General features: G+C 39.7%; 1 protein-coding gene across 1 annotated transcript in view; it reads left to right on the top strand.

Annotated features, from left to right (window-relative positions):
* AXDND1 (axonemal dynein light chain domain containing 1) overlaps positions 1 to 26,154 on the top strand; it is a 2,684,234-nt gene that overhangs the window by 2,122,413 nt on the left and 535,667 nt on the right. Inside the window, exon 20 of the mRNA XM_044085955.1 lies at positions 7,338 to 7,434. Within this exon, the coding sequence (XP_043941890.1) occupies positions 7,338 to 7,434 (97 nt within the window). The remainder of the gene's footprint in view (positions 1 to 7,337; positions 7,435 to 26,154) is intronic.

Below are 26,154 nucleotides of genomic sequence, written 5' to 3'. Positions count from 1 at the left end.
AAAGTTCCCGGGGTGTGCCCCGGAGTGCAGGGTCTATTGGTTTTTCCCTGTTTTTTTACAGATGTTGTGCATTTTAACGTGTCAACACGAACCTCTTGCGAACCGCCTTGGGGGAAATTTCCTTGGGTTTTCCCGTGTGCTATATGGGTTTTGTTTTTTTTTTTTTTGATTTGAGGGTGGTTTAGCAGGCCCCAGGGGGCATAGATCATGGTTTCTTTTAAAAACCCTGGCAATGTGGGGGGGCTCGGGCTGCCCTTTTGGACCTACTACACCCCGACAAACATTTGCTGGGCATCCCGACTTTGAGTGATGAGGGGTATCTCCCCTGCCTACACCGCTTTGGCCCCCCCGGTTTTTTTTGGGGTGTTTTTGGTTTTTTTGGGCCTTCCTGGTTCGGGTTTTTTTTGGCACTTTTTATTTTTACACTCCCTGTACATTTGGAAGCAGGTTGTGTCATGTTAGGCATCCCTGTTACTGTATGAGTGAGTCAGAGTGGGTATCAGTCCCAGTGTTCCTACTGACCAAGCATATGTGCTATCGTTGCCTCTTTGCCAAGGCCAGGGCATACTGGGCACGCCTCCTTCTGCCTACTGGGACAAGGTCAGGTTGTTCCTCCTCCAAGTCACCCCTGCCTGTGGTGGCCTTGGCAATGGTGGGGATGTTTGGCCCAGCCCTGTGCTGGTCCTGCTGCAGCTGTTTCCAGGATCATATTATGTAGCATAGCACATATCATGATCAGTTGGGTACATGTAGTTGGTGTGTACTGCAAAGCTCCACCAGGCGTGTCCAGGCACCGGCACCGTGACTTGAGCAGCCCAAACACACGCTCTATGATATTACGTGTTTGTGCGTGTGCCTCATTATGGCGTTCCTGTTGGTGTGTGTGCATTTCTGATGGGTGTCATCAGCCACGGCTCAAGTGCATAACCAGCATCCCCCACTAGGTGTCCGTGTGGGAAGTCCCCATTGGCAAATGATTGGTACAGCTGCGTCAGATGCCAGATGTGGGAATCGTGGTAGCTACCAGGGCAGCCAGCACACACATTCATTATTATGCCCTGGGCATCACACACGACCTGGCAGTTGATGGAGGGTATCCCTTGCGGTTAATGTAGACTCTACCCGCTCACCGGCTGGTGCCTTGATGCGTATGTGCGTGCAGTCTATTGCACCCAGCACCTCAGGGTATCCCGCTATTTGCTGGAAGAGACGCATATTGCTGGCCACAACCTCACGGTCACTAGGGACATATATATGATCACTGACATGTGGTGACATGGCATCCAGGAACTGGTGCAGTACCCTGGAGGCTGATGCCTGTGATATCCCCATCATATCGCCAGTTGGTCTCTGAAAGGTACCTGTTGCTAGTATTCTTAGGCCAGCACATACCTTGGTTTCCACTGGGATGGGTTCCCCTCTGTTGGTTCTGTGTGTGAGGCGTGGCCTGCACAGCTCAACAATCTGCTGCAGGAGCTCTCTGTCCACTCTATAGCGCTCTACTATCTCCAGCTCATGTAACCCATGGTAGGTGACCCTAGGCCTGTATACTCTTCTCCTTCTCCTCACTCTGGGTTGTCTGTCAGCATCTGCATTATCACCACCCTCGGCAATTCGCCTATGTCTGATTATAACAGCTATGGCAGCCCCTAGCATTTCTGCTCTGAGTTCAGCTTTTTCAGGTTTCAACTCTGATAGCTTAGTTTCTGGCAGTATCTCTTGTGAGAAACAGCCTGCACTGCTCTTTGTTGTGTTTTAAGTGCTGGGTTGGGCTTCTAGTCTGCCTGTGTAATTGCCTGCTTCTAATTGTTTCCACCAATTAACTTTAGTAGTATCTTCTGGCAGTTTCCCTGTATTTTGGTTGTTTCCTATTTCCTCTCTGTTTCCTGAGGGGGGCAATGTGCACACCGGCTTAAACACGCTCACAGTAACTTAAACGCGTGTACACATCCCTACACGGTGTTACACGCACACATCCTTACACGGTGTTAGCTAGGCTGATTCATGCTAAAGCAGCACACCGCCTTACACACGTGCGCCAGCGCAAACCGTTGTAAACAGTTTGCAACACGCTCCCACAAGTAGAACCTGCCTCACACGCTACGCGCACGCATGCACGTATATCAAGAAATTTAGAGTGTAGGGATAGCGTATGCCCTCAATTTCTTGACATTCCCAGTGTTCTGTTGGGACACACCTCCCTCCCTGATGTCTGTCTGTCATCTCTTACCTTACATTGCCCTCCAATCTGGTACATTTCTTTCTATCCTTCCCCATGATGTCACCTACCTCTTACTCTGTTCCTCCCCCTTCTCTATCTCTTACACGACTCAGAAAGTGCTCATTACTTATGTGGCAGTGTGATTCAGTATTGTAAGCCTCATTTACATAGGATTGCCTAGTAATGCTTAGTTACATATCTTACACGGAGCTTCCCCCCGTTGACAACGACTAAACGGAGGCCATATTGTTTTGCTCTGCAAGTCCCTCCATTGACATTTCATGTAATACATAAATCCCACAATTGTGGGCTTATAAGCTTCGGTTTTCAGTTTTAGGTAGCGCACCCGTTTGCTGGTGTGCGCTACAGTTAAACACATAAATCCGTGGAAAAAAAAGTTATATAACTTTTTTGCAACACTTTCATGCCAATGGCCACATATTTGGCCATTGGCATGCTTAATATAACAAATGCACCCTTTATTTGGAGCTGACATAGCTCCGTTTTAATTTTGGAGAAATGTACTCAGTTGTCAGCTGAGTACATTTCTGCAGCTAACACGTCCGTTACACGGACTGGTTTGGGCTTCGTGGATCGCTCACATACCTCATTTGCATATCTTGGAGCTGCAAATGAGGTATTGAGCATTTCCACGCCCACTCCGTGTAAGAGATGTGTTAGCTGTCTCTTACACGGAGATTTGGGCTGTTGCTGAATCAGGAGGCTTACACGGAGGCTTACACTACTCTTGAACTCCGTGTAAGCCTTCCTGAATCTGGCCCAAAGTATATAATTCTGACATGAAACTATCAGCAGATGAAGAGTTAAAATGGAAGTAATACTGCTGGATAGTTAAGTTGAATGCAAGTCACCCACCTGGATTAAATGAGAAAGAAAATTTTAAGATATATCTAAAAAAGAAAAAACTTAAACATTAGTATAATAATGGTTTGTAAATCGGACTTATCGTGAAAGGTCATGAAAATTTTGATGTTTTAAAGTGAGTTGTCCTTTAAGGTAATTGTTTAATTTTCACTAATGAGTGATGAGTTTTATATAAAAGGGAATTATTCCTAAGTAATTTTATTCAGTCTGAGAAAGTCTTGATGACGAAAGCACTTACTGAATAAGCTGCTGTGAATCTGGAAATAAAGCTGCTTGATTTTATTATTTTGTTGTCAAATTTGTTGTGTGCTGGTTTTCTCCTTTTGCTCATATCCTGGCATCATCTCATAAGATAGCAACCAGAAAACTCTATGTTAACAAGTGGAAAAGGTTTTCTTGTTGGGCTTTCAAGAACCATATAGATCCCTTTACAGCCCATGTAAATAAAATTCTGGATTTCTTAGCACAGATCTTCAGTCAAGGTGCTGCAGCAGCCACCATACATGTACAACTAACAGCCATATCGAATTATCACGTTGGAGACATGGGTTCCAAGATAATGTCTCACAGACTGTGCAAAGCCTTCCTTAGAGGTACCTTTTTACTCAGGCCCCCCATAAGGGAACCACCACCTCCATGGGATCTAAATTTAGTACTCACTTCTCTGATTCTCCCTCCTTATGAACCAGCCTCTTCTTGTGAGTTAAAATTTCTAACCTGGAAAACAATCTTTTTTACAGCCATTACTTCAGCCAGGAGGGTTTCAGAGCTTCAGGCTCTATCCATTCGCCCTCCATATATAGATTTTCATAAAGACAGAGTCTCGCTCAGAACAAATCCCTCATTCCTACCTAAAGTATGCTCTGAATCCAATTTGAATCAGTCCATTGACTTGCCCGTCTTTTTTCCAAATTATAGCAACAAGGCAGAATATAAACTGCATCAATTGGATTTCCACAGGTAGTTACACTTCTACTTGCATAGGACCAAGGACTTCAGAAAATCTGACCAGCTTTTTGTTTCCTTCTCGGAGATCAAAAAGGGTCACCAGTTTCGAAAGTTACCTTATCAAAATGGCTTACTGATACTATATCCTATGCATACAATTCTCATCATAAACAACTGCCAGGAAAGATTAAGGGCCACTCAACAAGAGATATGTCAACTTCCACTGCTTTTCAATCCAGACTACCTATGGACTCTATCTGTGCTGCAGCCACATGGGTTAACCCTCATACCTTTATCACTCGTTACAAAGTAGATCTGCCCTCCCGGAACAGGGCCGCCTTTGGTTCCACTGTTCTGAAGAGTTTATTCCCTTGAGCCACCCAAGAAAGAAGGTGCTGGGGATTTCCCTGGGGTCTGAGGTTGGGGCGGCAGAGGTTGCATATTTCGTGTTTCCCCTGTCCACCCTGTGTCTGTCAACAATTTCTGTTTCATGCAATCCATGATAAGTTAAATGAGGTCTAAATACCCTTCTTCTTCTTGCCTGAGATCTGGCGGAGCAGCAGCACCCTGATTTAAAGACTGTTGCACATACTGCATAATATGAGCAGTAGCAACCCCTAATGTGTTTTTTTTTCTAAGTGTAACCGTATCTGTATTTCAAAAGGTTTTGTTGTCATGGTAAAAGCCTACATCGTGTACATGATTGTTTTATAGCTTCCTGAACAGCTATGCCATATTGGATTGATTAATTAGCATATCTTTCAGTTCCTTATGCTTTCGTTAGCATATTCTGCCATTTCCCACTGTTGCTCGGTTCATGTAGAGCCACTTAATGAATACAAAATCACATGCTGTTGTGTTGGTGGTACTACACAATGTCAGCACAGTCATTACACTTTGTGTAGCTGTTAATGAATTCTGGCCTCCGACTTGCCAGAGGTCACAGTGAAGTCTTTTCCAGAGGTTTTGACTTTAGCTGTTGAAAACCATCCTGAAATATGTTAAAAGTCTTTGTTAGAGCTATCTCATCCCAAAGATAGCAATCTTGCTAGTCTGTGATAATAGTTAAAATAAGGTCATTTAAAGCATGCCTAGTGGAGGTAATTACTATGCAGTGCATGGAGCACCATTATTGCATTCAAATATCAGTTAAATGACATATTGGTTCAGCATACTATACAGCGAGACCTAAGGTTAACAACACTTTGAAAGGTGTTTAACTATTGTTAACCATCCCCTATGCTGTTAAGATCACATCTGGTGCTCTTGTAGGGTTGAAACAAGGTGTTATATAACTGATATTTGAGAGTGTATTACAGCAACATAACATGAAACAGGAGGTTAATTTCAACTCTGTTTCTTTCTGCTGTGTACATTACACTCACTAAAAAACATATTTCTGAATCAGCTATTTCCCTTATACAGGGAATACATAAAGATGTAAAGCAGTTCCAAACTGCATTACTGGCATTCAAAGCCAGCACAAAACTCCTATTTTAATGTTTCTGTAGCTAATAGTACCTAGAGTAGACAAATCTCCATGCACTATAAAGAATAATGATTGGATCCCCAGTCATAAAGTTATGTCTTCTCGACATGGATGCCAAGATTCACTTCTCTAGCTTCAGTCTCAAGATGAATTTCTTGGCATAAGCATGTTACGATTTGTGACCAGTTCATAATCCTCCATGTAGTGCATGAAGCACTACAGTTATGCCCCAAAAATGGGAAAAAGATAAGGTTGTTAAGCACATTTCATTCATTCATAGCATGAGACCAAACTCAGCAGCACTTATGCATGCTTACCAAAAACTTGTTAAGCACATCTAAATGCTGTTAAGATTGGGTCTCACACCAGAAGCTAAGAGCAGACAGTGTTGGCTGACAAGGAAGAGTGGAAATACATAAAAAAAAGCTTTTAAAAGCTGATAGAACGTCACTCATCATTACTCTGCCATATTTATAAGCACAAAATATGGGGCAAAATGAAGCGTCTAACAACTTTTAAAGTCCTTCATTCTTCAGAGGCACACTTCATTTCTGTCTGCTCTCTGACATTGCTAAGACATTTACTTCTTTCAAAGGTTTTAAATACTGGTAAGACACTTAACATTCCAACACTTTTTTTTGTAACTGCTAATAAATAGAGCAGATAACCCACTATAGATTACAAAGAAATATTATTGGGTGTCACCGAACATAACCCTTTATTATGTGTTCTTGTCATGAAAGCCATGCTTCTCCTCTTGACATACTTGCCTCAAACACATAGTAAGCTGTTTATGATCAGAAACCTGATAACAATCCCCTATACTAAATCTGGCAGACAAGCTACAAATACTTGGTTATCAATAATATAAGTAGTTCATATCAGGTTTCTGTGCAGTACTACTTATGTTCAATGTAAAGCACATGACTCAGGCATAGTATAATGTATATACACATATTCTTTTGTATAACTGTAAACAATACTAGTGTGCATCTTTATTTTATGTAAAAGATGAATGTCACTTACTTGGTATGTGAGTTCTGTCTTATTCAGACAGCAGTAAGTCTGGGGTATGTTTCATGAGACCGGGCTGGGATTTCATGTAGGAATAAAATCCTGCGGTTGAAACATTACTATATATCACATGTGTTCAGTGCTTCCATGAACTGCTTCCTTAACCACATGCTTTCTCTTGCATATATCTGACTAAATGTGCAGAGCAGCGCAACTGGAAGAGAGTGAGGAATGGATGGGGAAACATCTGAAGAAAATCTAAACAAGACTGACTTTTCCTTAGAGATGAAAATAGACAGGGGTATATGATGCAGTTCTATAATGTAGTAAGGATTAAAGGTGACGGAATTATACTGAAAAGTGAAGACCGGGAAGGCGGAAGGGTTCATAACCCACAGATAATCGAGACATAATTTAAACTAAATATGGGTACTTTTTTCATGAAGACATTACTTGGCAGGTGTAGAACAAGCAGTTGAAGGTCAGAGAGATGACACATTTAAAAAAGCTTAGTATTCGTGGAGGAATAAGATAAAAATAAGAAGGCCAGATGTCTTGTTCAGTCTGTCTCGTTTTATTTGTTTCTGTGTATAATATAATGTCATTTGTAGGATGGAACTTAATTGCAACTCATTACCTTAACTAAAAAGTATCCTATAGATCAGAATAATTTGTCTTACAGGGTACTAGGTTCACTGGGTCAGGTCTAAACATAGCAGTTTATAGAGAAGTAGATCATGTATTCTACACAGTACGTACTTTAACATCTTATTTTTATAGAAGTTGCAGTGACACTGTTAATGGGATTGTGAAGGAACGGAAAGCAAAGCATGAGGATGATCCAGAATATGAAATGAGGGAGCTAGAGAAAATTAAGGTAATTCCTACTCATTGCTACATAAGCCACAAGGTAAAGCATGCTGTTTAACTTATTATCTTTAATTGCTTAGTTGGATATAATTTATCCACAGTCAGTTTGTCTCCTTGAATGTAACTCTTGCTCCTGTCAACCTTGTTTAACCATATTAAATGATTTAGCATTGTAGTTTTCTGCAATTATTAATTCCACAGTCATGATATGTTAATTATTCTCTCTGCTGCAGTAGCCTTTTGGTTGTATGTATTGTTTCCCTGCCCTGGAAACAAACATCAAACTTCTCAAATCTCTGACTCCCCCTATCACCTTCATTATGGTTGCTGATTGGCTAGCACTAAGGAGGGAAATTATCAGTCACAGTTAAAATATTTTCAGTACTTTTCTGCCGCTTTGAGGAAAAGACTTTCAGGGGTATCACAGGAGCACAATCGGCTTAGAGCTTCTTTAATGGCAGGTAAGTACCTGTTGGGGAACCCCTCCACACAGAGATTGTTCCCCTTTTAAGGAAACATTATTTAATCATCTAAAAGTTGTATTTCCTTTATAAGAAACCCAGTATTTTTATTGATATCAGAAGTTTCCTGTCATGGACCTCTGTTTTTAGCTTCTGTGGTTATTTAACTACTGCGGGCTATTTTTGTGAAAATATATGAACTGCCTATGTAAACATTGGTTTTGTGATTAAATCTTTTACTCTGGGATGGGCAGGTATGTGTTTTTCAGTGCAGTGTTTATGTTCACTTTGTGAGAACCTACATGCCATTTTTCTTTTTCTGTCAGTGTATTTTATGTTTTAAAAGCAGTACTGACATGGAATTTGTTGTGTTTGTGCTTTTAATTTGTGATGAGGCTGGGATAATGAGTGTGAATAAGCATGCTGCTTGTGTACACGTCATGACAACTTACCTTCAAACTGACTCATTTTGTAGCAACATTTACTGCTTTTGGCATCTCCTCACCTGCTACAGCATGGATACTTACTTTGGTACTGCTGGTTCCACTCCCACTGTTCCTAGAAAAAAGGTGCTTACCAAAGAGAGCTTTCCATTGCCATGGGCACATTCTATACCTCAGCTAGTGGTGGGAGATCTTGTAGTGGCCATTGTTTGTTCCTTATGCCACTCACTTACCTCTCTGGCTTCCTCTGGTGTCATCCTTTTGGCCACCATAAACCAAGGATCAGCGACATCCTCCTTAGCTGTTCCAATGTCTGATACATGCATGGAAGTATAATCTTCTCTAGGGCTGGGAGACACTGTATGAGATTCATCACAGGGTAACTGAGGCAAGAGACCATTAGACTGTCAGATGTCCATCATTCCATCATTCAAGTCAATCTTCTTCCACAGGGAAAAAACAAAAGATTAAATATTGTTTATCACAAGAAGTAATTACAGTTAAGATCAATGATTTTCTTATTTTAGCAGGACTTCCATTACAGGCTACAAATCCTGGAGAAATTCCACTGGAAACAGGATCTGATGATTCTGATTATGACATAAATAGTACTTCTTCTCCTACAGATTCACAAGCCCAGCTCTTTGACTGTGAGAAAAATATTAACTCTTACCCTCTTATGGAGAAATTTTCTTTAAATCAAGCCATAGCCAGGATGAATGAAGTATTTTTATAGGAACAAATAGATGCTCTACCTGAACTGAGGATATATGATTTGCTACAAATGGATATTTCTTATAGCCATCCTTGCTATAATGCCAGCCCTGGATCTGTTGAATGCTTCCTGTAATCATCCTGATACCCAGTCACCAGTCCACAAAAAAGCAGATAAAATGTAAAAAGTGCCTCAGTCTAAAACATTTATTTTCTCTCATCTTAGATCAGACCTACTATTCACTGATTTGCCTGTTAGCAGTAGGCTGATCTTGAGTGCTGACTGTTCTGCTGGTGACAAGGAACTAAGTGTTGGACTGCCTAGGTAAGAGAATGTTTTCTTCTTTTACTTTAGCTTTCATAATTCTCAGTTATCAGGCATACCTGTGGAAGTTTTTGTTTTGTTATATGGACATACTGAGGGAATTTACTACCACACTTCCTATGGAAGAAAGATCTTTTCTGGATCAAACTATTTCTACCTGCTTCCAGGTATCCAAACATACTTTGAAGAGTGTGTATGATTGTGCAGATACTGCATCTAGGGCCACTGCAACTGCTATAGTATTCAGAACATACGCCTGGGTACATAACCAAAAGTTTGCTGATGAGGTAAAGTCTGAAATCTTAGATTCTGCTTCAGGCAATGAATTATTGCATGGCTCTTCTGCTACACAGGTTCTCAAGCAATTTGATGAAAAAGAAAAATTAATCATTCAGGGCGTTTCTAAGATTTTTCTGTTCCTCCATACAATTTTTTAGGTCTCCCTCTTTCACTAAAAAGCCAAATAGGCAAAACTAGTCATATTCTGGCAAGCAAGGACCAGAAAGAGTTGGCCAGAGGGAAATCACAATAAGAAACAGGCACCCTTTCAGTTAAAAGGGGCAGACTAACAGTACAGAATAACTATCTCAACATTCATTCCCTTCCTCACTCCCCTCTAGAAAATAACTCCACAAAACCCATCCCAGAAGCTGGTACTCAAAGCCTCCCTTTGATAAAAGATTGTCTCAGGTCCTTGGGCATTAAAAGTGGTGTAGGAGTGTTACAGATGGAACTGTATATAAATATCTCCTTTCAGGTGAATTCCTCCCCACCCATTACCAACAGTACAAAATAACAATGCTAGTAACTACACAAACCCATCCCAGAAGCTGGTTCTCAAAGCTTCCCATTGGCAAAATATTGTCTCAGACTCTTGGTTGTTAAAAGTGGTGCCATTTTGGGTCAATTCCAAACTCCTTCATCTTCCTCTCTTAAAAGCTGGTTGCCTCGTGGTTTTGGCATCTTTTCAGGCTTTTTGGCTGTTGGTGAAGCACCCACCAAGAGGAGAAAATGCTGAGAGAAGAAAGGAGCCACTTTTGAGATTTTAAGTATTTTTCCTCTGTTTATTTGCTAAGTTTTTCTGCATAGCCGCCTATTTTGAGCATTTTCTGGCTTGTTAAACTTGATTTCTGCATTAGTAACTGTATTTAGAGCACAACCTAGAGCTGTTTACTGAATTTCCTGTTTGCACTTATTTTTAAAATCGTCTTTGGCCTAGCACTCTTGTGTGGGGTCATTTACTGCACTGTTATAACTTGTTGATACTTGTGAACCTCTGCTATCTCTGAAAAAAACAAAAAAATCTTGCTTTTTCCCACTTTTCTGAGATTTAAAAAAGTTCAGTTACAGGCTTGCTGTTCTTGAACTGTTTGTAAGTTTCTTGGAGGCCATTTTTTGCTTGGGCTAAAGGGAAGTCTCTCTGTTGATCAGTGGCAGTGAAAAACATTGAGCAGCTTGCCTGCCCCTGTGGGAGTGGTTACTGACTTGAAACTGTAGTTTTATTGGCCATTTTGGGTCAATTCCAAACTCCTTCATCTTCCTATCTTAAAACCCTCTTTTGCGCGGTTTTGCGCGTTTTTGTGCATAGCGCAACAGCGGGCAGTGCCGCCTAATTGGGTTTAAACTATTCCTGGCTCCACAAAGTCTGCTCTTCACTTTTTCCCTTAGAACTGCTCTATCTCTCAATTTAAACACCATATTCTCATTCTAAGGCCCTTCACTGGTCCAATTAAGTAATCCTACAAGTTAGCACTATTAAACCATAAGCACTATTTACTCTTATACTCTCTACGATTACCCTGTCCTCTATTGGTCCGTCTTAAATTCAGTTTCCCTATATTACTCTAGCATGTCCAAAGGTCAGTCAATGGTTTCCTCTCCAGTCCAGCTGGTGAATCTGGGAATTTTGAGGCAATGTTACAACTGTCTCATGTACACGGACAACCCTCTCCTCCTCCAAACAGGTTCAAATATATGTGAGAGATGCAACTATTTAGCCAAACTGGAGGCTGAGCTCTCTCATCTCAAAACTGGTGTAACCAGTCAGGAGGAGAAGGTAACCTCACACAACACAATTCCAGTATCACATAATCCCACCACATCAACGAACCAAACACATAAATACACAAAAACATACTCGGAGGCTCTAAATAAAAATCTACCTAAGCAACAGAGACCTCCAAAGCAGACATCCAAGCAAACGCTACCTCAAAACAAAACACGCACAACACATAGCCCACAAAGTCAGTGTGCCAAGCAGCTACAGCCCTTAAGGCTGAATAACACACCTGATGCTCTTGTAATAGGTGACTCTATTATAGTCAGACACACTGATGTCCCGCTCACCAGGCTGAATAAAGAGAAGGTCACAGTGAGCTGCCTGTCGGGTGCTAGGATCCGCCACATAACGCAAGCACTCAGGTCACTCCAAAGCAAATACAAATATGACTCAGTCATTGTACATGCTGGTGTGAATACCTGAGACGTACCTCCCTGGACTACATGAAAAGAGACATAGAGGAGCTCTCTGATCATGTAGCCCAGGCTGGTATGACCCTGACCTTGAGCAGCATCTTAACCTCACCTAGAATGATGCCACAGTACAAAGACAAAATAATCGATTTTAACAATTGGCTAAAATTTTGGTATCATTCAAAGGGGATCCAGTGTCTGTCAGCCTGGGATGACATGCTCGACAAGCCATGTTGCTTCGCTAGGGACGGCTTGCACCTGTCTCCACTGGGCTTTCGGATATTGGCAAAGGCTCTTGCCACCCCCATAGTGCCTTTTTTAGGCAAGGCTCAAAAGTCAAACCCACCCCCATAGACAGCACAAGGAACAAGAAACTAAGGGTAATGCTGCTTAATGCCAGAAGTCTTAACCTCAAGATGCACGACTCAAGCTCTCCTAAGTATGGAGAACATCGATATCTGTGCAGTGACAGAAACCTGGTTCAAGGCACCAGAGAGCACCCCAGCACTACCAGGCTATACCTCATATCATGCTTTTCGGCCCCAAAACCCGGACCGAACCACAAAAGGAGGGGAGTTTCCATATTTATCAAGGATATCCACACCTCCAGGTTAGTGGCATTGCACGAAGTATCGGAGACCATCCATGTGCAACTAACAGTGGGCAAGACTGCTTTTCAGTTTCTAGCATCCTACAGACCACCCTCTCAAAGTCAAGAATCCCACTCGGCTTTCCTGAAAACATTGGAGAACATGAAGATCTCTCCGAACACCATTATATTGGGCGACTTCAACTACCCAAACATTGACTGGGAGCACTACTCAAGCCCCAGCACCTTAGCCCAAAGGTTCCTGGAAATTATAAACTCAAATGCTATGGAACAACTAGTCACTACTCCCACAAGAGGGGACAACATACTAGACCTGATCATTACCAACATGGGAACTCTATGCTCCACAAATATACACAAATCCTCCACTTCTTCACCAAAAGAACATGTAGAATACAAAAAGGAGAACACCAACTGCTGCAATACTGATTTTTAATTCTGGTACTCCTGGATCTTCTCTGATACATTTTACTTTTTGCTCCACCCATTTTTATACAAATTTAATATTAGATTAATTATTATTTTTTTATTTTATTTTTATTTACATTGTTTCATTTACTCTTATTGCAAACAAACTTTGACATCTCCTGACAAATACATTTATTAGAAGAATAAATAAAATTAATTTTGATAATAAGGATATATATAAATAATTTCAATAATAAATATACCTATTTATTTATTTTTTCATACCTGTTGCAAACCCATTACCCTGAATATATATTTAAAAAACATTTGAGAAATTTGTAAAGAACATGAAACATTATTTCTACTTAACATTAAGACTAACATTAATGTAAACAAAATATATATATATATCACCAACAAATTACACCTCCCAACACCCATTCCAAAAAAAAAATAGTTTTCAAATTAAGAATGAACCTTCAAAAGTAAAATGTAATTTTCATGGAAAAATTTTCTCTATACAAAAATACATTGGGTCTACTAAAATACCCATGATTTGTCCCCCATGAACCCATCCAAATTGAAGAATCCCATCTTTCCATTCATCTCCATATGCCTTATATCCTCCAGGTAATTCCAAAACTAAAAATTGTACCTTTAACCCTCTATTCCTTTTACCTTACAAGCCATGCTCTATAATACATATCCTATATAATATATATACTGCAGTTGTTTCCTTGTTAGAATAGAATTCCATATTATTTTTAAAACCATCAAATTCTTATCCAACTATCTTAATAATCAATCAACACACTTTCTTTTTCTTTCTCTAATCTCCCTTCTCTTCTTTTTTCTTATCATTATTTTTATCTTAAAATTTCAATTCTGAGATTAGTTTCTTTGTAATTCAAAAGTGATGGAAAACCCGTCTCCTTCTTCCAAATCCAATTCTTTCAAAATCATTGATCAAAAGCATTTATCTATTCTCTCCTTCTTTTAGAAAAAAAGAAAATATAAATTTTTAGTTATGATTCATATTTTTCATCCTATTTATAAATATTCTTTTAAATCCGATTTTCCTTCCACATGGGATTACACCCCCTTCCTCACTCACTTCAACCCATTCTTTTTCTTTATGCCCAACTCATCTTCCACCCTTCTATTTAGCTTTTCTTTTTTTCTCCTCACTCTCTCTACTTTCTTTCTCTCATCAATTTAATTCCACTTTTTCTTTTTTTTTCGAAATGTGTCTCTTTTTTCTTTTCAAATTTCCAAATGGGAGAGATCTCTTCACCTGAATTGATAGATTGCATGAGAGAGGCATGGAGGAGATTTCTCTGTAGTATGGTTTGTAATGAATTATATCTTCCTTATATATTCTCCTAGTATATATTTTTCTGATCCATAAATGTCTCCATCCAAATTTAAAGCTATACATAAAAATAGTTATTCCCACCCCAAAAAATCAAAAAATTTTACAAAATACTCAAATTTCAAACTCAACAAATAAAAATAACTCACCACACCATAAAAATAGTGTCAATAACAACTTTGTATTATTACTAAATACTTATATAGCTAATAAATATCATTAGATTAATGGGCTTAAAAAAATATGGGCCATAAACAATAAAAAAGCTGCCCCCTAAATTTGCCAAAATTGCAAAAAATAAAAATAAAACAATTTCAAAAAAAAAAAAATTTTTCTTCAAAACAAAAAACAAATCCCTTGAACTATCCAATGTCCTGATCCCATTAGCATACCTCCACCCACTAGCTAAAGACTTCTCCACTAGCTAGCCTATAATTAACTTCTCTATACTATTGTGAAATTATAAACCCACTGCTATACCTTCATTCTAGAAAATATTCAGCCCAATTGAAACACCAAGATTACCATTTATTACAGACCTTGAAAGTATCTCCATCCCATGTATCTATACATGGGATATTAAAAAATCCTGTTTCCTTGTATGTTTCCTTTCCTAGATGGATCCATGATGTAGGTATCCTGCTTAGGAATGGTAATATTTTTGTGGTAAAATCTGATGGTAAAAATCTAGCCACATGGGACTTTTTTAATGCCCCACCAAATCTAATTATAATTCAACCCTTCTGTTATATTTTCCCAAATTTATTAGAATTTCTTTCATCATTTTAGGGGGAAAGCCATTAGATTGTATTTGTCCCTATTTGGAATTCATTTTGTCCCTTAGATTGTCCCCAGTAAGAACTACCCAGTTCCCTCCCTCATACTTTCATAAATACACCTTTATTCTTCCATTCATCCTTTAATTCATCCCCTTTTCATTATATTTTCTTTCCTGTCCACATCTTTCTTTCATGTTCTTTTTCTTTGTTTGTTAATCTTTCTTTTTATTTTACACTATGTATTCCTTTCTAGGAGTAACAATTCACTTGTCTAGCAGGGTTGAAGGTTTACTCTAGTCTACCTTAGATTTGTATATCCCTCATTGGTAAGATCAGACCATAAATTAATTTCACTGGATGTCCACATTCCGACCCCACCCCCAGCCCAGAATACCACAGTGAAAAACTTCTCAAAAGCGAACTTTTCACTTCCCAAAACCGAAGTGGAATCCTTCAAGGCCCCAGGGCCAGTGGAAACTACGGCCCAAACTGCAGAATCCTATATAAACGCATTCTACGGACATCTCCAGGAATGCATGGATCATGCTATCCCAAACAAAACCAAGACCCAATCATGCAAAGGCAGGCGTCCAGTCTGGTGGACCCCTGCCATAAATAAACTGTACAACAGAAGGAGGAAGCTACTACATGATAGAGCAAAATCCCTAATAGGGAAGGCATCTCTGATCAGTACTAGCAAAAAATTACGATCCCTCATAAAATCCTCCAAGGCCAGCTTCGAGAGAAAATTTGCACAGGACACCAAAGACAATCATAAGGCTTTTTTCAGTTATGTTAGGAACCTGGGATGCAACTCCCAGACTTGCTCTGAGTTGATTCTGAACGACAAAAAATACACTGAACCCACAGACATCGCCAATATCCTGGCAGACAGGTTCAGTGCAAACCTCTCCACCCCTCCCCCCCAAAAGAGCAAGTATCTATCCCGGCAGAGGGCTGCCTCCCAAACATCTCTGATGCTCAGGTGAAGGCTGCCCTCTCCAAAGCAAAAAACACTGCTTCCATGGGACCAGATGGTGTCCCAGGTTGCGTCCTACATGAACTCCAAGAGGAACTAATCCCTCAAATAAAACAGCTATACAATCTCAGCCTCACTACAGGATATGTGCCCACAGAATGGCGTACAGCAACAGTGGTCCCACTCCACAAAGGTGGAGCCTCTACGGACCCTGGAAACTATCGCCCCATAAATGACTAGCTTAGTCTGCAAGGCTATGGAGAGGATCATCATGGAGCTCATAAACAAAGACATTGGGGACCTACAGACACTAGATCCTACCCAGTTCGGCTTTGTCAAGGGCAGATCCTGCCTTTTGAACTTGGTTGACTTCTTCGAAACAGTCACCAAAGCCATAGATGAAGGGAAGGTAGTCCACACAGCCTATCTGGACCTTGCAAAGGCATTTGACACAATACCCCACTCAGGCATCATAGATAAGCTATCCAGCTTAAATATAAACCCCTATGTCACAAGATGGGTCGCAAACTGGTTCAAAGACAGAACCCACAGAGTGAGAGTTGCTGGAGCCATGTCAGACTCAAAACCGGTCACAAGTGGCTTCCCACAGGATTCTGTCCTGGGACCACTCTTGTTCGGTATATACTTTTCCGAGGTACAGGCAAACGTGGGAGGACTATGGCTCACCAAGTTCGCAGATGACTGCAAACTGGGCGTCATAATCGACTCTCCAGCTGACATAAAACATCCTTCAAAAAGGTCTCACAGAGACAGATAACTGGTGCCAGCACCATGGTTTAAAGCTAAATGCCAAAAAATGTGTAGTCATACCCTTTGGCAAAAACAATGTGCCCACAAATTACCACATAGGTGGAAACCCGTTAAGTACAGAGAAAGTTATTAGGGACCTGGGGACCCAAGTTGATAGCAATCTCTCCTTTGAAAACCACATTGCCAAAGTGGTTAGAAAGACCTTCTACAAAGCCCACCTCATCACGAAGGGTTTCACATCTAGATCAAGAGAGGTAATCGTGCCCCTTTATTCATCCCTCATCAGGCCCATCATAGAATACAATGCCCCTTTTGGGATGTACCTTACCCGACACCTGCAGCAATTAGAAAGACCCCAAAAGTATCTCACCAAGAGGATCAAGGGTCTCAAACAGATGCCATATGCTGCTCGGTTAAAAAAACTCCAGCTCTACTCAGTTGCATGCCGCCTACTTCGAGGCGATCTATGCCTGACATACAAAGCTATGTCAAATCCAGAATTAATGGACATGCTCCACCTCAGTAAATCTAAATCACTTAGAGCCACACGCTTGAGGGACTTGAACCTCAGCACAGAAATAAATAGAACTTGCTGGAGGGACAGGTTCATAACCCAGAGGCTCCCTTCGCTCTGGAATAGAATTCCAGTTCATGTGAGGCAGAGCACCTCACTGAATCTCTTCAAGAAGAATCTCGATAGGTGGATGGGGGATCGTAGGTTTGTCCCAGGGATTACTCCCTTGTCACTATTAGACAGGGGCACAGTAAACTAAACCTTAAAAAGGGCACAGTATACTCAAATCAAGGGGTGGCGTAAGCCATACAGAATCGGGCTAGGCTTATAATTGCCCCAGGGCAGATAGCCTAGTATGAACCTATGAACCTATGAAGGAGCATTACAGATGAGACTGCATATAAATACCTGCTTTAAGATGAATTTCTCTCCACCCTCCAAACCAAGCAGAATATTTTCCTCAGGTTCTTCAATCTTTATTTACCCAAGGAGTCATAGACCAGAGCCTGTAAGTCAAAGGGGCAAAGGCTTCTAGTCCAGTATGTTTCTGGTACCAAAGAAAGACACTTCTTAGAGACCAGTATTAGATCTGTCATTTCAAACCTGTATGTGAAAGTACTGAAATTCAGAATATTGAATTTGCAAAAATTTCTATCCCCAGTAATAGCTCACTGCAGACTGAATGGCATTCACACATTTCCTTATTTAGATGACTTACTTATCTTTGTAGAGTGATTATCCATATATCAAGAATCATGAAACTTCTGAACAGTCATGGTTTCCTGATTAAAAAAAAAGTCCTTCTTGACTCACAGGATTGTGTTTCATGGCCACTTCTAGATACCTCACTTCAAAAGACCTTTCTGGCATAAGAAAATGTAGATCTTTATCTGGGATTTTTCTTGAGCTTCTCCAGTCAGTCTGACTTCTAAAAGAGAACTCCTAGAGTTCATGGCTTTTATGATTCTCATGATACCTTTAGCTAGATTACACATGAGAAAGATGCATTTTTTTCTAAAAAAACACACGGCCCCAACCTTTCCATCCTCTCATGCTTCAAATTCCAGTTTTAGACTTTTTAAAAATGAATCTGCTTTAGTGGACACAACAAATTCAACTGAACTGATGTCTCATTTTCTGTCCTCAGACCCCAAACAATGATTATTTTGCTTGTGTGGCAATTTCCATGTGGGAAGGGTGTGAGTCATTTAGACAGAAGAAAGCACATCTATATAATGGAGATGTTCGCTGTGATCCATTCTTTGAAATCTGTTCAACAGGACGTCCACAAGTGATTATAGAGTCCTGTCATACATAGAAAAGCAGGGAAGTACAAGGTCATCACCTCTGTGCAGGCTGGTTATGATGGCTTGCAATGTTCCTATACAGCATTATTCAACTTTCCAAGCATCTTGCACTCCATCAGAGCAAAACATAGGAGCAGACAAGCTGAGCAGGACCAGGACAGACCCTCAAGCATAGAAATTGAACTGGGGGTCTTCAAGTAACTAATCCAGTTGTGGTTTGCCTCCATTCAAAACAGGCAACTAAACAAATTCTGCATCAGGACTCCTTGTAAGCAAGCCTGGAAAACAGATGCATTCTCATTCCTGAGAACATGAATGTTTCTTAATGCTTTTCCACCCTTTCCTCTTATATCCAAGGTAATTCTGACGATTCAGAAGAATTAAATAAAAATCGTTGTGGTGACTCCCTTTTGGCCCAGGCAGCTTTGGTTCTTCAATTGGCCAAGGGCGTACACACACACACACACACACACACACACACACACACACACACACACACACACACACACACCACACAGGTATACTCATGCAAACATTCCAAGTCACACAGACCATGACTTAGATATATCAGCAGTCTGAGCAGGTTGAAGTAGTTACAATTCATCTTGTGCAAATCACTATCATTCATATGTGTGCATGGCAAGACTGACATATACACCTTCACCTTTGGAAATCTGTTCTTGCCCAGAACTTGAGTAACACAAACATCTGTGAATCCTGTACTATAAAGTTTCGTATCAGGGCAGCAAACTAGGCAACATATGTACATAAATCCTTTTTTTAAACAAGGAACATCTTTATTAAATTATCACTTATTGCATAGGCAATCATACATTTATATAAATGAAAACAAACCATATTGACACAATCATAGTTGCAACCATTTTACACCACAAACCATATTGGCATAATTCTAGTTCCAACCATTATAAATGTCTTATAATCCACCCAGTCATTGGCAGTCAAACATTACATATCTCATTAAAATCCTGCCTTCTTTTAAACCTCATTCCTGCCTTGTATGCATTGTTCCCACGGTTTCATTTTTTTCCTATACAATTTGCTCCTACCCTTTTCTAAATATCCCAATTCTAGTTGTTTTATCTCTGTTACTATATTCACTACTTCTAGTACAGTTGATTTAGACTTTGATTTCCATTTAGTAGTAATTGCTTTTTTTGGCAGCCATCATAGTTAGACTCAGTAAGGCCTTGCTATGTCTAGCAATTTCGATTCTGTATCATAGCTCAGAAAAATCATTTCCCTAATTGCACCAATTTGCTTGCCTAGTATCTCTGATAAAGTAGTCTGCAGGGAATCTTTAAAGTCTAACAACTCATTACACTCCCAGAAAATATGTTCCCAGTTATATCTTTCTTCACCATCACACCTCCAGCATTTGCTGTCTACTTGAGGAAAAATTCTCTGGAGTCTACTTGGGGTATAAAAAATATCTATATAAACATTAACAAGCAAAAATCCTAAATCTTCTAGATTTTGTTGCATATTTGGTTACAAACGTATATCCTCCATTGTTTCTTTGTGAGTTGGTTATCCAATCTCTCTTCCCAATCCTTTCTAACCTCCTCTGATTGACTCTTACAGTTATCATGCAATATTGTATATGCTGCACTAATTATTCTTTTAGTAACAGCAGCTTTTGTTCTAGTTTCCTATAAAAACTCTGCCAGTGCTAGTCTTTCATTTCAGGCCCCCCTATTTCTTTCTCTTTGCCTATACTTTGGTATCAATCCTTGATAGAAAAGGAATGTCTAACTTATAGACCAAATAAATTCTTGGCATCTTCCTATTCTATTACCTTTCCCTCTCTAGTTATTTGCTCCCAATACCTTGGTTCCTTTGCCAGTTTTCCCCAATAGATTCCAGCTCCCTCTTCCATATTGTCTGTATCCCTAATTGCAGTTATCCCTATTGACAGAATCTCATTTCTGCATTTCTGTGTTGGCTTAGTTCTTTGAATGCTTTCTGCTTCTTTATGAATATAATATTCCTTATGATTATTGTTATTCTCCTTAAAGGCTTGCATCCAAAATCCCAATCTGTCCTTGTTTCTTGAGCTTCCCTCATGTTTCAGCATCATTCCCTTTCCGCTTTGAATTATAGGTTTCTGCTCATGCAATGTATAGGAGCCTTAACTGTGTAGCTTTGAAATACCCCTTCAAATTGAGTAATCCCAATCTGCCTTGCTCTATTGGTAGAATCATCTTATCCCACTTGACTCTTGTCGTCTTCCCCTCCCAGATAAAATTCTTCAGCTCCTTATTAATTGCTGTCCACAACTTCCCCTATGGTTAATAAAAATAGGCCTGACATGTATAAGACTAAAGGGACTAAAAACATTTTAACTGCTTCTATCTTACAATCCATATGCATATAACAGAGCTTCCAATTTCTCAGTTTTTATATTATCTTTCATTTAGTCTCTTCCCACATATCCTTAGCTGCCCCATTGGAATAAATTTTAATCCATACTCGTAAATATGTCCCCATAAATATGGATATTGCTGAACCAATTTGTGTGTGGGTACATAATTTACCACTATTGCCTTTGTTTTAGCTTCATTAATTTTGTATCCCGAAAAGATATGAAACTGTTTTATCAGGTATGAAATAATATCATCTTCAAAGAGAGCCAGCTTTTCTTGACTACCATACCAATTATTTCCTTGAATTTCTGAGTCCCTTATTTTCTTTGCCAGTGGTTCTAAATATAACTCAGGCCTCAGAAATACCTCACTAAAGGAATCACAGACCTAAAGCAGATGCCCTACGCTGACCGCCTTAAAAAACTCCAGCTATACTCTGTCGCATATCGTCTACTCAGAGGCGATCTCTGCTTAACATACAAGGCCATGTCAAACCCAGAGCTGTTGGACATGCTACACTTAAAGAAATCCCAATCCCTCAGAGCTACACGCTCCAGGGATCTAAACCTTGTCATCACAATAAACAAAACATGCTGGAGGGATAGGTTCCTGACCCAGAGACTCCCCAGACTCTGGAATAGATTGCTCATACATGTAAAGCAGAGTGCCTCTTTGGACCTCTTCAAGAGGAACCTTGACGATTGGATGGGAGAAAGGAAATTCACCCCAGGGATCACGTCAGTTGCCCTGCTAGACAGGGGTCCAGGAAAGTAAATAATGTGGGAAGAAATAGCCAGGGAATTGTTATGGCTAGGCTTGTATAGGCCCTAGGGCTGATAGCCTAGTACCAACCTATGAACCTATGAACCTATAATGCAAGTAACAAAGGAAAAGGAAAGAGGACACCCTGCCTGGTTCCTCTACTCAAGCAGAAATTATCAGAGAGAATCCCACCACTTTCATTTTTATCTCCGATCCCTCATATATCCTCCTAATTAACCTTATAATTTTATCAGGGAATGCAATGCTTCCATTGCCCTACTCATAAAGTCCCAGCTTGCTCTCTGAAATGCTTTCTGTGTATCAAGACCCACCAACAACAATGGTATTTTCTTACCATCTGTTCCTGGGGACTTTCTTGTAGATTCGTTATACATTACTTTTATCTCATTTTCTCCTATTTGAGCCTCATCTACCTCTAACTTTGGCATATTTAATTCTTCCATAAACATTTCCATTTGTACCTTTTCTTGATTTCAATATTTCTCTGCTTTATACAGACTTTCAAATAATTTCCAAAATATTTCTACTACTTTTATAGGCTCTCTTGTTATCTTTCTTGTTATAGGCTCCCTAAGCTTGGTGACAGTCCTTTCTACTTTCTGTTGCCTGAGTCGTTGTGCTAAAAGTTTTTTGTTCTCTAGAATTATTTTCAAAAAACAGTTGCTTAAAAGCAATATTACTAAATGTGCATATTATTAAGGTAATCCTTTATTTTCTGTTTAGCATTCTGCAATTACTCCTCTTCTTGCTCTGTGAGATTCCCCCTATTTTGCAATAGTTTAACATTTGTCTGTCCCGTTAAATAATTCTTGTTAATTATTAACCATATCTCCCTTTCTTTTATTTTCACCCTATTTTTAAACTCCATTTTAATTTTATCCCACTCCCTAACTATATTTTCATCAGAAATTTCTGTCTTCTGCAGTAGCGCATGAAGAATTTCCACCCATTCCTTAAATTCCTCTCTTTTCAACAGATAGGTGGGAAAGTGCACGTCTCATTTTTTATTTCATTACCATGTATTTTTATTTTAGTTATTATTGGCAAATGATCTGAAATAGTTATTGGGTGCATATCAAGACTTTCAATTAAATGCACATGTTCCTGTAGCCCAGTTTTTTTTTACTTGGGGTATAAAATGTAAATTCACTCCAAACTCCTAGTACTGAATTCACATCTTCCATGCCAAATATTTTCATCAATTTCTTCAAAAATCTAGACTCCTTTGTTATAAACATTTTTGGCTTCAGGAACCCCAGGACACATCTTCACTGTTGCAAATCAAATTCCAGTCCCTACCTATAGGTAATATTCCTTGCTGAAAGCTGATTATTTCTCCCTGAATTTTCTTAAGCTGCATTATAGGTAGGTGGAAAATAAATACATGCCAGTGTAATACTTCTCCCTTGCCAGAAGCCCCTTAATATTACAAAGCTACCATTATTATCTTTTTTATTATCTTCTATCACTATTGGAGCTCATCTTCCTACTGCCCTAACAGTCTGACGAGCCTGATCTGCAAGGCCATGGAACTTATTATCATGGAACTTATAAACAAAGACATTGGCAACCTTCAAACAATGGACCCCACCCAGTTTGGGTTTGGGAAGGGCCGATCTTGTCTCCTGAACCTGATTGACTCCTTCGAATCAGTCTTCAGAGCCGTGGACGGGGGTAAGGCGGTCCACACAGCCTATCTGGACCACGCCAAGGCCTTTGACACCAATCCCCACTCTGGAATCATAGATAAACTTACTAAGCTGGGCTTTTATCCCTACGTCACTCGATGGGTTGCCAACTGGCTTTACTGACAGAACCCACACTGTAAAAGTAGCTGACTCCAAATCCAGCTCCAGACAAGTCACAAGTGGAGTACCTCAGGGTTCAGTCCTGGGACCGCTCTTGTTTGGCATCTACTTCTCTGAAATACAGGCCAACACTAAGGGACTCTGGCTAACAAAGTTCACATATGACTGCAAACTGGGAGCCATTATTGAATCTTCAAATGATGTGGATACTGTACAAAAGGGCCCTACAGAAACAGATGCTTGGTGCCAGATCCATGGGCTCAAGCTCAATGCCAACAAATGTTTATTTATCCCCTTTGGGAAAAAACATGTACCAGTGAATTACCACATAGGTGGCAGTACACTAAACACCGAAAGTGTGATAAGAGACTAAGGGGCACAGGTGGACAGTGGTCTCACCTTCGATAACCACATCACCACAACAGTCAGGAAATCTTTCTATTCGGCGCACTTCATCACTAAGGGCTTTTTATCCAGGAAAAAGGAGGTAATTGTCCCACTGTACTCATTCCTCATTAGACCCATTATAGAATACAACGCCCCATTTGGTATGTACCTGTCAAGACATCTGCAACAACTGGAAAGGCTGCAGACATACCTCACTAAAAGAATCACAGGCCTAAAGCAGATGCCCTATGCTGACTGCCTTAAAAAACTCCAGCTATACTCTGTCACATATCATCTACTCACAGGTGATCTCTACTTAACTTACAAGGCCATGTCAAACCCAGAGCTGTTGGACATGCTACACTTAAAGAAATCCCAATCCCTCAGAGCCACACGCTTCAAGGATCTAAACCTTGTCATCACAATAAACAAAACATGCTGGAGGGATAGGTTCCTGACCCAGTGACCCCCCCCCAGACTCTGGAATAGACTACCCATACATGTCAAGCAGAGTGCCTCTTTGGCCCTCTTCAAAAGGAATCTTGACATTTGGATGGGAGAAAGGAAATTCTCCCCGGGGATCACGTCAGTTGCCCTGCTAGACAGGGGTCCAAGGAAGTAAATATTGTGGGAAGAAATAGCAAGGGAATTGTTACGGCTAGGCTTGTATAAGCCATAGGGCCAATAGCCTACTACCAACCTATGAATTTATGAACCTGTATAAATACTCCACTTTTCCTTTGTCCCAGGTGTTCTGCTGAATAACCATTCTGAAAACTTTTCTGTATTAAATTCACATGTTCAGTTCTTTCCAAGTGTTTCTCCTGTAGCATAGCTATTTCCACTCTACATTTTAATATAGTTCACTACTCTTTCTTTTTTGTATTTATCTGTGAGACCATTGACATATAAAGACATTACAGAAAGCATCATTGTATTAAAAAGTTATTATTCCCACTGTTTATGTATGACAGCTTTTTTGTTAAATGTCTAGTTCTAGATTTTGTGTTACATGCATACACTGTTTGCAGGTTGATCTTTTATACAATTGCTTCTTGTCATATCCATTTGAGCGTTTGTTACATATTATAGAACTTTTTGTTTTATTGATAGCCCTCAAACAAAAAAAAAACAAAAAAAACACACCCCCAATATCCCCCTAAAACCTATTAAGTTAATAATAGCGCAGAAAACTATGTACATCTTCAAATATTGAAGTTTCACCGTCCTAATAGGAACACATCTTCCAAAGTGACAGCCACACTCACAAATCTGAGTTAACCTAAAATAAAGGTTATCCATGCTAAGACACATGGAGCAACCTGTGCTTCTACTAAGTGCTGTCTGGTTTTGTCTTACCTTTACAGCTCTCCCAGCCGGGTAAACACTTGAATGATTTTAGATAATAATATCTCCTAGCCATTTCTCTTTATCAGATTATCTGCTGGAGACATTAGGTCCAGATACAAAATTTCTACTAAGCATACATTTATTTGCTAGGAAAGAGCCTTATAATATTCAGTATTATTTTTCATTTACCTGCTTTCACTTAAAACTTGATAGAACAAGCTAAGGGCCTTAATCCAGTCATTCTCATGTGCTAGAATAAGAAAAAGCACACTAATTTTTCTTTTGTCATGCTCTTTTAAACAGACTTTTTTAATGTTGCATTGCCTATATTTCTTAAAACTGAACAAGGAGAAATACAAAAGGAAGAAAAAAAAAGGGGGGGGGACCAGGAGCACCTGTGTGCATTAGTATCCCAATTACACTTAAAATAACCGAGAAAACTTCCCTTTATAGCATGCAAAGAAAATCATGCACTATACAAATAGCACATTAAGAAAAAATGTTTTACTTACAGTTAACCTTCTCCCTCCTCTTCCTCTCTCTCCTAAGTATTTTTCTGTACATTAATGACATGAAGTAGAGCATATGCTTTAGAGTCACCTGCAAATTTAACAAAGTCCCAAAAAAGTCCATTATTTCCAGATGTTCTTTTTCTCTCATGTTTTACAAATATAATTATGGCTTTATAATCCCACATTTGTCAATTTCTAAGGTACTGATTTTATTCCTGTTCATCTCCATCTCCCAAATCCTGTCTCTGCTTCATTTCCAACATACTCTCGATTCTTCTAGTCGACTCTTGTGCTTTTTCCTTCTTTCAAGCATTTTCCATTGTAACATTGGAAAAGGTTTTACTG

Source organism: Protopterus annectens, chromosome 10.part0, assembly GCF_019279795.1.
Source record: "Protopterus annectens isolate FY-2018-M chromosome 10.part0, PAN1.0, whole genome shotgun sequence".
In the NCBI taxonomy this organism is placed as follows: Eukaryota; Metazoa; Chordata; order Ceratodontiformes; family Protopteridae; genus Protopterus; species Protopterus annectens.
This window is presented reverse-complemented; position numbering and strand designations above follow the sequence as displayed.